Source organism: Neodiprion virginianus, chromosome 2 (assembly GCF_021901495.1).
Source record: "Neodiprion virginianus isolate iyNeoVirg1 chromosome 2, iyNeoVirg1.1, whole genome shotgun sequence".
Lineage (NCBI taxonomy): Eukaryota > Metazoa > Arthropoda > Insecta > Hymenoptera > Diprionidae > Neodiprion > Neodiprion virginianus.
In genome coordinates this window covers 9,261,545-9,280,373 of record NC_060878.1, presented here as the reverse complement: position 1 = coordinate 9,280,373, position 18,829 = coordinate 9,261,545, and the positions used below count along the sequence as shown (strand labels likewise).

The following is an 18,829-nucleotide window of genomic DNA, read 5'->3' as shown; positions in this document are numbered from 1 at the left end:
CGAGCATCACTCGCTAACCATTACACGCGACTCGTCATTTTTCGAGGGAGAATTCATCTCGTTAAACCTATATCGTCGAGCAGCAGCTGCAATTCTGTTTCGCATACGCGTGTTTGCTGAAACGCGGATAAAAGTTGGCAAACTGATATTATTAGAAGGCGAATGAATGAATGAATTTCATTCATTATGCCGTGTTATCAAGTTGGATCAAAGGCCAATGAAAGTATACCAGTAATGTACAAGTGGATGAAAATTACAAACTAGAAAGCAAAGACGACGTTTTTTTTTGAAAATTGACTCGTTTCGTCTTGTTTGCGTATTTTCGCATCGAAATATACTTATAAATATTATGAAAATTGTGTTGTCGATTCGGATCTTAGAAAAATTGATGCTTTTTATCAAGTTTTTTTTTTACAGATGTTTTAAATTTGTTCCAGACCTTTTATCAATACGAATATCAATTGGTCTTATTATATTTATATAAAGTAGTCCTTAACGAAACTGTGCGTAATCTTTCGACTAGAGTGTAACAATTATTGTATCTTATTGAAGATTACAAAATCAGTATTTTTGGATTTTTACACCCAGCAATACTACACTCTTATTGATCCGTATTAAAACGTGTTATATACACGAAAGAGAGATAGACAGATAGACAAATAGATTGATAGATAGATGGATATTTTATTATTATCCGCAACAATATTGGACAAAAGTACTATATTACGTAAAAGTTTACATACATCACGTGGTGACCAAGAGAAAAGAAAACAATTTAAAAAAAAAAAAAATAACATAAAGAAAGACAAAATCGTTAAATTGTTTTCAAACTAAAACTTGCCTAGAGAGAGAGAGAGAGACTGTCATATATCGACACGCAGGCAGCAGCTAGTGACGAAAAGTAATTGGAGTAATTGGGTCTCTGGAGGGGCAGCAAACTTCTACATTTTATTGATAAATTACCTTTCACCTTGTCAATCATTTTGTGCAGGCGTGAATTTCATCCTCGGAAATTTTGCTCAGCAGCAGCTGTGTGATGAGATTTCGACGATTGATTTCGGCTAGAACCGGTTTCACATCTAGCCTTAGGTACAGCATCTTTCTATCGTAAGATCGTTCAACACTCGAATTGGATGACCGTTATAACTGCTTAAAACCCGGGTCAACGATCTCGGCGATCCAAGCCTGAGATACCTAACTACTTTGGTCTTGATATATTACGCTAGAAATTATCGGGCTCAAGTTAGTTCGCTTTACCGATCATTGCGAAATTCGTTCACAACTCTTTGCACTTTCGAGCGATAAAGTCCCTTCAGTTACGACAAGACTGATTGCCGGAGATAAACTTTATACATCGAAGATTTTCGAGTAAAGTATAAAACGTTCCCTAACGACCGGGCCATTTGAATCGGCGAAACTTTCGGGTCGAACAGAGTCATTATCCTTTCCAACAGAGGGCTTTCATCATACTTAATATACATCACTGATTTAACGCCGGAGATCGAACATCAACGTTCAATTTACGTTGACATAACTGGAAGTCGTTTTACAACAGGAAACGATCTGCTTTTATGTACCTATAGATGTCTACAACGTATAAAGATCGCAACGATTAACTCTACAGGCAATTCCGTATAACTATTTGAATTGAAATTATATTCTCTTCTGACTCTGAATGAAGAATTTTTGATTTTTTTTTTTTTTTTTTAGCGTACTTTGCAAATCAAGCCTGAGCTTGTAAACAGAGTTCTGAGAGGGTGACTTGATGTATGGTATTTTTCTCAAATATTCTTTACGTCATGTGGTCATATATGCACCTAACGCTGCGAGATAAATGCGAAAACGTTGTTGAAAATTCTTCATCCGAGATACATATTTTTTTACTTCAAGGGGGATATTAATCGCATTATATACGGAACATTATTATACCGGATTTATTATCCGACGTCAAAATGTATAATACCTTTCGTTTCTTTTCATAGGATTATTATTATTATCGTCATTGTTATCAAAAATTTTTCATTTTTTTCCCCCCTCATTGTTCTTGTGGTAAATTACAAAAGTTGGGCTGCGAAATGAGTTACACTGGTAAATAGTTCGAATTTGTCAGGCTGCAGATTGAGGGAGGGATGTGGCGGTGTATTTAGGTATCCGAAAATCAAACCGAACTCGAGAGTTTCTAAGCCCGTGGAATCAATACGGCGTAACATGACTCTTGAATAAATCTTGTAACCCCGAGGGGCGCTGGATCGGAGAAACGTTTCTTTCTCTCTCGCTTGCCTGCTCTGCCATTTCTTTTTTTTTATGTCGACATTGCTGGAAGAGAGACACAGTGAAAAAATTGGAACGAGCAAAGATCGACGACTAGCGAGGATGAAAAATAACTTCGAGGAGGATGGCGGCAAGCTCCGGTATCACCTTCCAAATCATCCGGCGTTAAGATTGACGTGAAACTTGGTACGCTGGTTTCGATTCGTCGATTCCTCAAATTTAAGCCCTCGGCGACTGGGTTTCAAATATATACCAAAAACGAATAAAGCAGTCGAAGCGTCAGGCTACGCGTTGAAAATGTATCCAAGAATTGATTAAACGTGATTTACATACTGCGCGAATATGTCGTACCTGTAGAAAATAAATTAATGGTACACTGCGTGTCACATCATCGCGTAAAGAAAAAAAAAAAAAAAAGAAAATGCGTCAACTTTGAGAAAAGATTAAATTTGTTTTGAAATGGTATAATTCACACTATATGCTACGCCTCTATATAAAAATCCAGAAAATAATCTGCGGGAATAGAGGAGTTTTCCCTCTGGTGAACATGGAAAAGTCACGGAAACTCATTTCGAAGTTCGAGCCGTGGTTATGAGTGTCCAACCGAGTTAAGAAGTGTTTGGAAATAGAGGGAATAGGTCGCATCACACGACATAAACTTATATGTCGAAGAGATGTATCGACTGTTAAACATATGAATTGGCGATCAGTCACCATGAATTTTATCCACCTCTCGGGATTTCGTGTATCACCGCCGTCACGTGTGGATAGGTATGCATACACGTTATTCATTCCTGCGTGCGATATTTGAACGAGATTGACAAATAGTCGACAGCTGACACTTACCGCAGACAACTTGAACTTATAGAACGATCCGATTTTCAACAACGTTTTTTCCCGTCATATTTTTCTAAAATTCTGATGATAAATTTCTGATGGAACGTCGCTTTACGCGTCAGAGGTTAAAAAAAGTGTCTCATTTTTACCTCACGTGGTGATCTACATTCCATCTACACGGTATTCACACGTCGTATTGCTGTTTTTTTGTCTTATACGCTGAAGTATGTAGACAATGAAATTTTTCATAATTCACAACGATACGTGCCGATTTACAGTCTGAAAAGGAAATTATCTGACAGAATATGATCGTTAAAACTGAAAAGGCCTAAAATTGTCACATTTTTCTAACTAAAAAATTTGCAAGTCAAAGTACTGTCACTTCTAAGGCAAACGAAACCTTTACAGTCCTTGAGAAAGTTGGCGTTCCAAGAAAAATCGTTCCTATGTTTATGCTTATGCTATTTTTAAGCCAGCATGTAGAGAAAAAAAATGTTTCTCCATAACATTTTAAAATATTTACCAAATTTGTGTAATTACTACGCCTATTTGTCGAGACATGGCCCGGCAGAAAATTGAATTCAAACCGAAAACCGGAGGATATATTGAAGCTGAAGTTTCGCAACCCAAGGTTGAAATTTTTGTGTCCTCGAAAAGAGATAAAGTAAATCATAGTGGGCATATCCTCCACTTTGGAACATTATAGAAATGGGTTTGTATCTTGGCTAAGTGTCGGTAAGTGTCGGTAAAGAAATCGGTATCCAGAACCGGCCTTGTATATTATCTACTGCAGAACAAAGTTGTTTAATATCGACGCAGAGTACCGTTTGCAACGACCCTTAAGACGGTCATGATGGATTGTTTGAAAGTTCTTGTACATACGTGGTTTGGAACGTGAAATACCGAGCTGCCGTATTACCATTGCACATATTATGCAGAGTACAGATCGAATGTTGGCCAGAGTGTGTAAGTGCTTCGTCCGTGAATTGCACACATACTCTTAGATGGTACACAGAGTCCGCGTCGCGAAAACTTTTCCGCTGCGGGGGCCGGTGGCTGTAGGAAAACTTTTCGTTCCACGGAGTAAACAAATTGTCCATAAGGGAACGTGCGGCGTTACGTAACTGATCGCTCGACTTTACGGCTCACACATCCACGTGCAGTATCACCAGAGACAAATCACTACGTTTCGTCGTTATTTTTTCGATGTCGCGTACACTTGTGTTACTTATTGGGAAATATCGATCCCTCTTGAACACGGATGTAGGATATACGCAAAAGACGGAGAAATTTTTACCTCGTTACGTAGCCATGTTTACCCACCGGGGATCATTATGGCTGAAGAATGACGTCTGATGATCACCCCGTGGAGAGTTCGAACGCGATTTTACTTCGCGAGCACTTTTTCTTATACGCCCCGTTTTTGCTTCTCTATTTTTCTTTTTCTACGTCTTTTTCTTCAATGCGGTGGTCCAAGCGGACTCGGACCAGGCCGAACGAACTCCGAGACGACGAGCTGTCATCCTGATTACATTCTCGTTCAATTTACCCTTTCGTCGGCAAATTATTATAGTCGGGTAGTCACTGCGGCTATATCTTCAACAGCTAGTAGAGGCGGCTAGAGATATAGAAGGTCGTCAAGAGTAACTTCAGACCGTAGATATCAAGAAATCAGCTGTATTATAGACGATGTAACGAACCTTCTTTTCAATAAACTTTTCATCAACAAGGCTTCAACATACCGGGAGTCTTATGTTGAACCCGTCGTTTAGTTTCGTAAATCTCTTCAAGAAGCACCTATGGTTGCCTGGTCCTAACATTGAGCGGGCAGTTTCACAAAAAACTTCTGGCAAAATAAAAGGTTACCGGGACAAAGTAGACGTAGCAAAAAAGAACATGCCGCTATGGTTATTTGAATTACACTTGTCTGTTTCTATTCACTCAAAATTAACCAAAATATTATTTCAGTGGGATTTAAATTTAATAAATTAGGATACGATCACAGGTAAAAATTATTCACGTTTGAATTATTTCGTGCAGCAGAATTAGCTGCAAGGAACAGAAAAACGGATCTAAATGAAATTGGGATTGAAAATATTCTTGTTCGACCTGCGCATAATTGAAAGGTATAATAATAATATTAATAATAATAATCACGTCAACAGCGGCTCTCTTAGAAACGGCCAGCCCAGGTAATAGCATGCGGTTTATTACCTGCAAGATAAACGTGGGTGTGGCTTTTATAGGTTGTAAAATCCTTGCAGAGCTCATTCGAGGTCGACTTGATGACCGCTACCACATTTCCACAAGATTTTCTTTGCAGCATTTCTCCATCTTCTTCTTCTTCTGATTACTCTTCGTTACTTATACTTTTTCTTGTTGAAGAGAGCAGGTTTTTACTTTCATGGGCTATTCGTACCCCACTTGGTGGACTACTTTTTTATGATCGTTAAAAAAAAGTGTGCAGTTGTTATTTTTCACCACTTATCATTTGGTGACTGCACCTGTATAGTGGGTGACGAATAAAATTGAAAAAGAAGAAAAAGCAACAACGTAGATCGGAGAAAAGTGAAGAAGTATCTAATAATCTTGGAACTCGACTCAAGTCTGAATTTTTTATTCATACGGCAGTATAAAATCCGACCAAGCATCACACTGTAAACTAACTTGGACATCTGGTCTAATGGATAGAATTAAACTATATTATACTAACCGCATGTCTGACACACAGACTATTTGTTTTGAAAACTTGTGCTACGGTACTCCATCAGGACGGATGGAAATGAAGGGCGTACGTTAGGTGTACGTGAAACTATTCTGCGACACAAATAACTGTGTATAGATAGGTACTCGTGATGTTACAGAGTCGAAAAGTTAAATTGCGTTTAGTAGACGTACGAAACTGCTAACGTTACGCAAACAACGCTGCAACTATTGAACGACGTTGAGACGAAATTAATTTTTAATTATACCAAATTACTTTGTGAATAAAAAAAAAAGCACAATAAAGTTTTTGCAATCTCGTATATATAATGTCCTTCGCAAAGTTTGTTTCATGATTGAGTTTGTCGTGTAATTTTTTTTCATGCTCTCAATCGATAACTCCGTGTATAATTAACGGTGCAAAATATATACATACATTATTGTAGAATCTGTGTTGAGTGTTGTACCTAACGCCGATTTATGACTCTAAGGTGTTTCAAACAGTTTTATTTTAAATAGCGCGTTAGCGTCAAGACATTATTCAGTATATCCGAAAATATACTTCAGACTACCATTCTAACATGAAATTAAACCCAAATTTGTACACCTTTTCACGTTTGGTCTCACGAATTGATAGCTGATTTGAACGATTTTTTTTTTTTTTTTTTTCATCAACAAATCAAACTCGTCAAACGTAGTTTTCACGGCATGAATTTTAAAGTTTGAAAAAAGTGTCCAATTGTTTATTCCTCGCGAACGGATACTATTAAAGAAAATCGCCAGACGGTGAGACGTTTCGTATTTTCTACGTCAATCATACACGGGATTGCAAAAATTATAATTTGCAACAAAAACGAATCACACCAGAATGTCAGACGATTGTTGTATAAAATGTATCTGATACACGAGTAATAAGGTAGAGTGAGGGCACAAGAGTGATGTGATATCAAGTAATATAGTTTTACCAGAGTTGGAAAACATTTTATTGAGCTTGGATATTGTGTAAGGGCTGGTGAATCCACGGGTGACGTTTCTCCTCTTTTATTCTGTTGTTCCGAGTTTTTATTCTACATTTTTATTTCCCTCTTTTTTGCTGCCATTTTTATTTTTCTTCCGCTCTTTGGTATTGTACGTATTATTACAAGTCCAGACAGAGGCAAGTGATTTTAATACTTGCAACAACTGTGCTTTGTACAGAAAACCGTAAAGTACGGTAAAGGAACGAGGGGAGAGATTTACAGGGAATAAAATTGCTGTAGGTATCGCTTTATACCTACGTTTTCTCGGGTCACTTTTTTTTCTACTCATTCCAAAAACACAAAAACTCGATTTGTGAACAAATGGCTATAATCATTTGGTTTTAAATTTTTTTGAACAATTCGAACGAGACAGTTAGGTTAGGTTAGGTTGGGTTAATAATAAATTTAAAATATATAAATTTACCCTTTATACGTTTTTTTCTCACTTTTTAATTACTTCTTTCGCCTGTAGCTTCTACGACAAAAGCTTGCCCACTTCCATCTTGGTCTAAAAATTTTCGTTTCTCGACAACGAATTCACGAGAAAAACTTTAAGCCAATCTATTCCAGTCATCCGTTCGAAAATTGATTTTTTGTGTTTTTTTTTTCTTTGGAACAGCAAAAATCACACCCATGGTAAAAAAAAATGTCAAACCAGGTGAAAGATGTTTTTTTGTACACTACATCATATTTAAAAATAGAAAAAATGTCACCAATGGTGAGAGTCACACGTAGTTCGGTTTGGTGTGAAATGTCTCATGATAAAATAAAGTAAAATGTCGACTTTCATCGATACTCGAATATCGCCGTTAACATTTAATTATTCCTTGTTCGCCCCTCTTCGGTTGCTATCCTTCGTCTTATTGTTAGATATAGTGGCTGAATGATTGCCAGACTCGGCAAACGCGTTGGAACGAGACGCAGGGGTGAAACGGCTGATAAAAAGTAGGAAAGCCGCTTGAGTCGCCTCATGACTTTATCACAGCACACCGAGACATGAAAAAAATGAAAACCCTGAAAATAAAGCAAGATAAAAAATATAGGTGAGTGAAGAAAAACACACCCTTGGGTACTGATCCTCGTACATACTCCGCAAGCTATTCAATTTCACCGACAACTTTTTCATCCCCAAAGGAGCCCTTTACCTTTTCTTTCATATTTCCTAATTTCATAAACTTGGAAAATTAAACGAGATGTCCAAACTTTCGAACCCTGACATTATTTTTTCGTTCATTTCTTGTGTTGTTTTTTTTTTTTATTGTATCTCTCTCTTTCCGGTATTTCGACATCAAATCGCAATTTCATCAATTGTTTATTGTAAATACCTCATACATCGAGTATTTAGTTTTTATCTACTTGAAAAACTGTTTTTGTGCTTCTCAGCTTTAAGAAAACTTACCCTCGTTTCGCTTCATCGATAAATGTATTTACGTTTGCACCCTGGTTTCCCGTCTCTGCAGTTCGTCTTGTCAGCCCAGTTTTCTCCTGTATACATATATTTTCGTTGGGTTTGTTAACGATTTTGCGCCCGCCCTTTTTGGGCGGTAAAAACGGCAGATGGCTGGTTGAAAGAGGAAAAAGCAGAGATGTATAGATATATCGAAGACAAGAAAAAGGGAGAAAGCAGGCTGAAAGCTCGGTTCATTTTCGACCCGTAAAGTTTGATCCCTTGGCTTTTCGTTAGCTCGACTCTTTCCTTCCGGCGTTATCCGCGGGCTTTCACTTCGCTTCCTGCGAACACGTTTCTGTATATTATACCTAAATCAAATGTTCGGTACGGAAAAGTTGGAAAAAATTTTACGGGTAAAAAACAGAAAAGAAGAGGAAGAGATGACGAGAAAAAACCGCGTCAATTTCCTCGACCTTTCACCCTGATTATCACAAGTCGTGTTTACCACGAGCTCTGTGCACAAATATAACGTGTCCTAGTACTTCCGCCTATGCAAACTTAGCTATGACTCGGAGAGCTAGGGTGGCCTTTGCACACAAATTCATCTCTCTAAATCCATCCCATTGTGTATAACGGGATCGTAAACATTTACGGTAAACGGAGTGAAGGGCTTAACTGTGTTTGCGCTTCTTGAAATGAGCTTGCATGCACTATACACTCAGGTTCACGTGATCGACGTTGACACGGCGACGGGACTGCAAGCTGCATAAATGCGGATCAGGAAAGCTGATCAACCCTTACTCGACAAAGGCCGTGAGGATGGTTCTGATAATCTTCGTCGTCGTTACTGCTGTTTAATCGCGTTATCAATCGGCGGGATGTACGCGAGCTTTCGTGCGAGCGTGAGAACCGTCCGACACGGGTTGAGTCGTTTTTGGTGCTCATACCTTACCGGTCCCATCAGCATCATTCAACCACGCGGTGCTCGTCGTTTTCGCCAATTATCAAAGCCCCTGCTACAGTACTCTAACGGAATTTAACCAAAAGCTGAACCTAGATCAAATCCCTTCACTGATGCTCTGTTGTGAAGCTTCGTAATCTCGTTTCGGAGATTGGCACGTGATGAGGGTGGTTCCTGTTCAACGGAGGCAGAATGACCTCTTTTTATTTATCTGTTTCAACGTCCGTTCGATTCAAACGACGATTTTGATAGTGTCCAACCCGAATGCCAATCGCTTGACAAAATTATACGCATGTAGGAAACGGATCTTGTTTCGCGACAAAGACACGCTTGGATCGAGTCTTTCTATTTAATTTTCACTATCCGTGCGTATAAATTAATCTTTGCTGAAAATGTAAAGTTGAGAAAATCAGATTTTCCGCACTGAAGCTGGGATTATCGACTTTATTGCCCGCAGTATGCCTGGAATGGTTTTAAAGCAGGCAAGAAGAGCACGCTCAGCGAGAGCACGTAAAGGACGTTGGAAAGATTTTCTAGAACTTTCGAACGCCACGGTACCTTAGATTGCCAATATAAGTTAGTGCAGTTTGAAGAAGAAAAAAAATCTTTCACGTTTTATTCAATTCTTCCTGACTCGAATTTATTCTATATTTATTGATAAAGTTCTCGGTCGCTTTATTATACTGTAATTTTAATTTCTTTCTTTTCTTTTGCAGTATTACATTTTGTTAATTGCATTGTTTTGCAATGACTGAAGTCCTGTTTCTAAATAATACTACAAGAGTTTTAGAACAAATCTTACTACAATCGTATATGCTTGTACTTCATCTTTATGAGAAATAGTCAGGAATAATGTAACCACCAAAAATTGATGAAGAAAGCAAAGCTTTGTATTTTATTATAATGAACGTCAGAAAATTTATTGTTATCTGTAGGTACCTACCTTTTTTTTTCTCACCCCTCGAATTCTATTCTCCATTTTGGGTGGGTCCGAAGCCATGATCCAACGTGATCTACGAGACCGAGTGAAGAAAAGCTCTAGATTTCGGCTGAATAATATATATATATATATATATATATAAGCCGCAATAGGCGTAACACAAATAATTTGTGAGCCCTTGGCATTTCTTTTACGTTTCAGTTTTTTTTTTTTTCTCATTTCCTTTTCATCGAAAAAGTTGCGTGTGCGTTAGAAAAAAAATACGTTCGTTAACCGAGTATTCATTACCTTTCTTTTTCAGTCCAAGACCCTCTAGTTCTTCCCACCTTCTAATCAGTCTTCTTCGCTTTGAGATATTCTCGGGACGCACCATAGGTATAGGTATACATATATGTATACACCGATAGACGCCGAGTACTTGTAGATTCGACGCGAGTCCAAGGTTCTTCATGGCGCATAGCTGTCGTGGTTCTAGAGCAGCGACTCTCTCAGTCTTTTCATACGCTTAGATCCCAGGTATAATTCACCTATTCATGGATGTATATGTTTTGTATTTAGAGGCGTACGTATAGGTACTTAATTCCGGCGAATGAAACACGTGTGTAGACGATTCGTATAACAGATTGCAGCGTGACGGGCAGCGGGCTGCCTCAAGGTTCGAGAAAATGAAAAGCTACGTTACTCGAAAGCACAGATTATGCTCAGTTCTGTACGAATTACCGTGCAGGCGTATATAAAATTTTACTAAGGCCCGCATAGCTTTCCTTTTCACGGTTTATATACCTCAACCTTTCAAAGTCTCTTTCATTTTTTCAGACTGTTCAAGCGATTTCTGTTAGTAGATAGACAACGATACCGATTGTGAATGTAGATTCCGTCACTGACTTTTACCAACAGTTAAGCCAAGACGCAAACCTTTTCCTAGAATGATCGGTGGTGGGGCAAATTATTATTAAAGAAATCATTTGATGACCGATATAGTCAGCCAGAGTAGGGACTCGAAGGTTTCGAAATAAGGCTTGTGACTTGGCTCAAGTGTCGGTAACATGTCGGTAACGAAATCTATATCCAGAACTGGCATTTCCCATCAACTTCTGTTATGTCAAGTTTCGTTAGTTGGATTTTGAGTCATTCAAAAATTTACTATTCGATGACTTGTCTCTGTTCTCCTTTTTTTTTTGATTAATTCCGTATTCTCTAAAATCTGTATTACTGCGGTATTGACCGTAGTTCTAATACAATTGCTCAAAATCGCGTGAAACGATGTTCAACAAGCTGGAAATTGGCATATAATTATTCCTACTATAAATTGGCGTTTTATCTGTACACGAGGCAAAGAAATTCCTGTGTTCATTTCTTCTCTCCGTTCTTCCGCTTGTCGTATTGAAGGATACTAAGAACTGCGAAGTTCATTTCCATACATTACTAATTAATCGCATGACCATAAATAATGCTTGTCAAGTGATAAATGTAACAAGGCTGCGTGAACCTTACGCGAAACATCCGCCGTGTTCCGTTGCGTTTTTCTTATTCTTTTTCCACCCCGCTATTCGACCGCAGGCCATGCGGATAAACACAAGATTAATTTAATCAGCGAGCTGTTTGTTTTATCGTTTACAACTTTCTCATCATATTTGTCATAACAATAATAATAAAGTAAAACAGGTGTACAGTATTATATTATATTACAAGAAATGTAATTCATTTGCTTGTGATTCATTTATATTTTTTCGATGTTCATCATATATTGTTCCGAACGAGAAACAAAAAAAAAATAAATAAATAAAAAATACAGAAGCCCTGTTAAAAATAAAACTACTGTATAGGTAAGTCTCACTTCTTTTTTTTTCTCTCGTCAATGACAAACGAATACCAATTATTCACTCGTTTCGGTGAGACTCAGAGACGCGCGGAACCGCAGCTGCGGAGCGGGGATTAGGGTTTGACAAAAAAAAAGTGAAAATTAATCGGTTAAATTAAACGCTGGCCGTAAAGTAGATATAAAGGTATGTGTTTATTTAGTGAGAGATTGAGGAACTTGACCTTGGAAAATAGCAGGCTGCAAGGTGGTACAGAGTAAATTTACGAGTAATTAACTGCAATTACGGCCATCCCAGTAGCAGCTGCGCTATACGGCGTGCTGGACGAAACAAATCACCTAGGGGATGTAGATGGCCGCGCCCTGATTGGGTTCCGTTGGGAACAATAGACCCTCGGTTTCGGAAGGCTTTATGCCTCGGCGATGGTAGAATTTCTCTTTAAGGGACTCCAAGAACTCTGGGACCTTCTCCTTTGTCGTGAGAACTACTGCGCATCCGCCCCATCTGCAACCGCATTACGGAAGTGTTATATGGTTATTGATAATTAACTTACCGAGAAATCCTCAGAGGTATATATAGAAAATGTGATTTTCGGTGAAACGAATCACGCCGTTACTTTCCCATTGCTAATTATTGGGCAATATTTGATTCTATGTTGAAATGGTTTTTTTGATGACCTGCAACGGAATTATCACGCAGGACGTTTTAAAATACGAGTGATGATATAATCGTGAAAGTCAAATCAATGGATAGGATTAAGTATTTACAATCTCGAAAAAGAATAGAATAGTTTCATTTTATGTTATGGAAAATTTATCTGATAGAATTTGTATTCGAAGAAAATTCCTTTTACGCATTTGTCCAGATGTTAAACAGAATAGAAAAATATGCAACACGCCGTTACTGAGTAATGATTGTGTAATAGATTCTTGGTGGTGTCTATTGGGTTAGAATCAGAGGTGAGAACACATCGATTATAAACTGTATTACGTGACATCTATGTAACAGAGTTGATTGAAATTTCCATTAATTGAGTAAACGTATAACAGGAAACCCGTCGCGATCGTTACGACGGTTCGTCAACGTGGTTCGCTCATAACGAAACTTCTCTCTATTAATTGTAAAACATTGATTTTCACGAGCGATCGAACCCGTCTCATATATTAGTCACAAAGTTACTTGCAGACGTGGCCTGTAATTAAACTGTTTCAGGTTAACACAATATTTTTACTTTTCCCCATCTTTGGTGATACGAGGCAAGTATTAGTTTTTATCGAAAATCACTTTTTCTAACTTCAATGAATCTTCACGTTTTCGAATCTCTAGAACCCATACAACAGATTTTTGGATTTCGGTTTGTCCGACAAACTCCCGCGATGATCTCGGAAACGACTCGCTGAAAAGATTTGAAACTTATTGTTAGAGTATTTTATAATCGAATGATGGACATGAAAAATTGCTATTAATGAAATCATTTCATGATTTCAGTTTCAGATTTTTCATTCGGCCGTTGTCGAGATCAAAGCAGAAGCTTGTCTGACAGACCGACAGACTCTTACCCCTTTTCATGGCGACGAAAATTCTTTTTTTTTCCCCCTTTTATTGGAACGAAGTATAAACATTAGTTTATACCGAAATAAAAATCCTCCTAAAGTATAGTAGTTACGTTTTGGCAATTAGACTGGCTTCATTTCAATATAAATAATAAGACGGTCGTTTACGAAGATCTGTATCTGGTTTTTCCAACGTAAAGAAACGCGCTGTTGTCATTTTTAAGATAATTTAATCGTCTGCACTACGAGTCTTATTTATCCGTATAAAACCGTATTCAAAATTATTTTAAAAAATTTTCCGAAGATACTAAAACGAGTGTCTTTGTCTGACACATGTTACTTGAATAGGAAAAAGTCATTTTCACACTCACACTGTAATTTTGGTCATTTTTTTTCTTATATTCCATGCAAAATCCTGATTTTTTTTTAATTCAGAATGATTAGGATATTTTGTGAATCCATAATTGTTTACAATCGTGGTAAATAGAAAGATAGAAAAAAAGGTATAATCGTGAATGTAATTCGTTAGCGGAAAAATTTGATAATAAACGTATATTAAAAACGCTGGGAATTCATTGATTGACAAAACAAAGATCTCAGAATGTCGATTAAATTAACAATATTCAATGCATAGGTTTAATTTTCACCCTCCTTAGGGGTTCATATAAATAGTACCGAAGGCTGCATCTATTCTCGGTCTAAAATTGTATTCCATAAAAATAAACATTCACGTAAATCTCATTCAAGAGCATTATCTAAAACAATGTTGATAATTCACCCGGTATTCACCCCATTTTAGGGATTCTTTACAGTTTCAATAAATTTTTCACATCAAATTCGCATTCAGTATCGAAGAACACTCAGGACACGTGTAATTGCACTTCCTTACCAACAACGACTGATTAGCGTGAATGAAGGGGTTAAAATACTCCTTCGCGGGACATCGACGTGGTTATGTCGACAAATTATATCGTAAGGGTGACACCACGGACAACCGTATGAGAGAAAAGAAGAGAAGGGGGGATAAAGGGATAAAAGGGGGGTCGACTCACCCAGCTCCAGTTAGGCGAGCTCCAAGGGCTCCGCACTCCATCGCATCTTCGACCAGACGATTTAGCTCCGGATGACTACACTCGTACATCTGGTCCAGGCTCACGTGACTTTGGGTCATGAGATGTCCGAGATGACGGAGACGCTCCTTATCGCTTTTCCCATCTCGCTGATTTATTTCACGAAATTCAATCACCCTCGCTGCCTCTGCGGATGTAATTATTGTTATAACGCGTCGTATCGAGGCCGGAATTTGACACTTGTGTTATTCGGAAAAAAATACCATCCATCCTGACTGTCGGGAAGAGAAAAAGAGAAATTCAATGTTGAGAGATTGAGGATAATATTGATCGAATCACTTCTTTGGAATGTAAATATTTTAATCTTCATCGCGAATAGAAGATGTCTTCACGACAGATGGAATAAAAATGTTGATACAGTTGTTTCGTTTTAATTTGAACGAAACAAAACATTTTATTTCATGTTCGAAACGAGGGGTACGTATATATTTTACCGCTACAACTTATCTGTGAAATATTCGTCGAGTAACGTAATTGGTTAAAAAGACTCGTCTGCTTTTTGCTTTATCTCAACAAGTTACCAGCGAATCAAAAGGAGCTGCTTTTAAAAATTTTTAACATTTATGAGGCAGGTATAATTTTGAAAAGGATTTTAAACTTGAAAAAAGGGAGGGGAAAAAGTTACAACGAACGACCGAATTCACTTTATTGTTAGATATGAGATCAGGGAAGATAAATATCGTTGAGCAAGAATTTATCATGGATTGACTCGGATTACGACACTTCAATTTTCGTATCCCATTACATGGTACGGACGTACTACATAATACGTAACTTATGTGTGTTGGAGAGCGCTGACTTGCGTAAGAAAAGTTGTTGTGCAACGCAAAGACGATTTATTGGCTTGCAATGAGTATATAACACACATATCAGATACCTATGTATAATAGAATGGATGGAATTTTTGGTAAAGTAAGAAATCGATAGAACCTTGGCTGCAGAATTGCGACGAAACGGTTCGTCGCTGTTTCGGTAATATAAAAAGTTATGGCATCGTATAAAAGAGAGAAGAATGGCAACTGCAAGATTGATTGTACAAGCCGTACGTCGTATATTGCGTTATAATTAACGAAGCCGAAACACGCAACGTTGAAGAATTAGGGTAGGGATTGTTTTCTCTCTCTCTCTCTCTTTCTATCTCTCAAATAAGGATGTTCGTATAGAAAATTTGACAGGGTCCATCCTCGACCCAATCTCAGCGTCCTCCGAAATCGCCTCAGTCATTCATTCCACAGTCTGCACACATTTTTTCAATCATACTTTCTTTTATCGAACTTGCGTAAATCCGCCAAAACTTTTCCTCATACGGCGAATGTGGAATCGGGTATATTCACCTTGGAACACGTGCAAAGCTCGCTGTCTCAGTTTGAAGGCTTGCGAATTCTTGAAACTCTTCGTCAGTGAAACTTTTTTCAAGTATTCGAGCGTTGTTTCGAGGGTACTGCATATCTGTCCGGGATAATGTTAAAATCATACATTAAATTCACCGTTTAAGGATTTCCTTAATTTAATAATTACGCCATTTTTTGGCGATATATGAACGCGTATTAAAACAGCAATAAGCTTAATTTTTAAAGATTTCTTTGCCGAGAGGCAGACGAGATGCAAAATAAAGGATCGTTACTTCTGACATCCTGATCATTGCGTTGCAATTTGTGAATCGATACTGCCATTTTGTTTTATATTTTATACCTCTTCAAGACTGTAAGAATCTTGGTCCAATTCCCGTTCAACTATGCCCGCCATTTCGTTAAGATTTTTGTTGAGCTTCGCTTGAACGTCGACCAATTTCTTCACTTCGTCCCATTTCAGCCCGTTCCTTTTCGCTATTATCTGCGATAGAGCGAAACTCACGTATTTAACTGCAAATTTATACTTTCGTTCGTCTGCGATGTAATTATATGAAATTTCTTCTGCAAGAATTGTCGGAATTTAAGCTTCGATTTTCCCAATTCAGAATTCTGTTGCGTTTTAATTATTTACGGAGGGCTATAATGGAATGTGAGTGAAAAAGGAGGACAGTGATTAGACAAAGTCTAGCACTGTCATCCGCCGGAAATATTTTGCGAACGACAATTTTGGCGTGACAGATGACGTTTTTTCACGCGATCAATACACGTACAATAAGAAAAGGTTACAACGAGATATTAATTTTACAGAGCAAGGAACGAGCATATCAGTAAAGAGACACGAGGGTTCAAATTGAAAGTTGAAAAACGTTTCAAAATCACCGGATCCTGTAATTGTCATAGTCAAGACAAGTGATTCTGAAAAGTTACTCGTTTGCGAATCATGTATTGGTTTACTTTCATGCGAAAGTTGGTATTAATTGTTCCTAGAACATAAAAATTAATTAAATCACCGATGCGATGTTTGGCAAAGTTATAAAACTAGGTATTATTGAAATTTTTGGAAAATCGAACGAGAGCAAAAACGCGAATTTGATGAAATGAAAAACGTCGAATTATTAAAAATTTTAAGATTTTAGGATTGAAAATATACGTGCCATTGAATTCTTTATCAAACAAGACTTTTTACAGTAATTTTCGATGAACTAAGCGCAGCGAGGATAAAATTGATGTTTACTATTATATATTCACTTTGAAATTTAACACTCAATTATTTGCCAAAATACTCTCCACTGTCCACCAAGTTCAGCTTTCTGCAATCTGAAGTTGAAAAAGTCGAGTATGTGCATAAAAAAAAAAAAAAAAATAAGTAAATAAACAATGTATGCGCAGAAAGCAAAGAAACCAAAAATAATTAGTTCACATTTTATGTTTTCTCGATTCAGCAAAAATTAAAGCAAATACGTCGGATCGAAAGCTACGTCATTATATTTTATAATCAAAAAAATAGTGAAATTTATTTTTTAACAAAAAAGTAAAAAGTACGACTTAATTATTCAACGTTTCTCTGCTTCATATTATTACTATCATTATTATTATCATTATTACTATTATTGTTATACCCATATAAAAATCGGAGTTTTTATTTTACGCAAAGACCCAATTGTCGGTATAAAAACAATCTCGTTTGTGGTTATTATGATTTTATGGTAAATCGTAATAAATAAATATGATAAAATTATGGGGGAATGGGGGAATAATATTGGAGGGTGAATTCGTTACCTGGGCAGCGATTCGGCACTCCGCCACCCTGAGGTTATAGTCGGAGGTCGACGCCTTGTTGTGACGCGCCAGGGAATGAGCTATTACGAATACGGCGCTTCTGGGTAAGGTTACGTCGAAAGCTCGAAGGGGATCGAACTCAATGAGCTTCGCACAGCCTGAAACAACCCGTTTGAACACCTCTCGTTAAATTAGACCCATTTTCAGAGAATTTACCGAGAACGGATAATGGATATACGAGATCGAAACAATCCGGTCTATTTCCGCAATCGAACAACGGTCTGCCGGTGATATTCCTGGGTTTGGAAATAACTGGCAATTAATTAGCAACACATTTAGCCAACATCCTATTTCAGGTACAAACTCCACTCGGCGAAAATCCCTTTCCGGTGTTACGTCTGTGGTGGTTGTCTATTCCCGAGCGGTAAAGAATTGATCGTTTCAGCTTCGCTTTTACGCTCTAGAATAACCGGCGGTTAGGATAAGGGTGAAATAAATATAGGTAGTAGAATGGTTGAAAAAAAACCAACCATTTGTTTTTTTAAATCCCCTATGAAATATTATACTTTGCGGCGGGCGAGGAAAGGGGGGGGGGAGGGGAAGATGCCTGTCAAAAGCTGAGCTCTTGACGTTAGTATTTTACAGATCGCTCATCGCGGATTTCTATTTTCCATTTAAATAGCATAGGAATTTTTTTTTTTTATTTTCATCCTAGAATTTCTCAACTCACAAACCAATTTTAATGCAATTTGAAATTGTTTTTTTTTTCCAAGATATGGAATGGAAAATTATAAACTACAATGTTTGAAAAGGAATTTACCGTTAAAAGTAGAATTGATTTCAGTGAGGTTATTTATCATTGAAAGTGGAGCTTTACAAATTAAAAATTGCTAACTGACTTCCCTTCTCATCGAAAATCGCAAGCTGTAGAATTTTTAAGAAAAAATTATGACAGGCATCTTTTTTTATCCCTCCAAAAGTATTTCAGAGGGGATTAAAAAAAAAAAATTCTAATAGGTAGGTTTAGAATATCAATTATATGCACCCAGAAAAATTTCATTTGTTGTAGTAACT

The 18,829-nt window shown here is 37.4% G+C and overlaps 1 protein-coding gene across 4 annotated transcripts in view; it reads right to left on the bottom strand.

The window, feature by feature from the left end:
* Positions 1-11,971: 11,971 nt before the first annotated feature.
* Positions 11,972-18,829, bottom strand: part of LOC124297460 (N-acetylgalactosamine kinase) — a 73,964-nt gene continuing 67,106 nt past the window's right edge. For all 4 annotated transcript variants that reach the window (XM_046748531.1, XM_046748530.1, XM_046748533.1 and 1 more), the window contains exons 6-10: positions 17,756-17,913; positions 16,317-16,457; positions 15,959-16,073; positions 14,547-14,751; positions 11,972-12,445 (exon numbers count right to left, since the gene is read on the bottom strand). In XM_046748531.1, the coding sequence (XP_046604487.1) occupies positions 12,280-12,445; positions 14,547-14,751; positions 15,959-16,073; positions 16,317-16,457; positions 17,756-17,913 (785 nt within the window). In that variant the 3' untranslated portion in view covers positions 11,972-12,279. The remainder of the gene's footprint in view (positions 12,446-14,546; positions 14,752-15,958; positions 16,074-16,316; positions 16,458-17,755; positions 17,914-18,829) is intronic.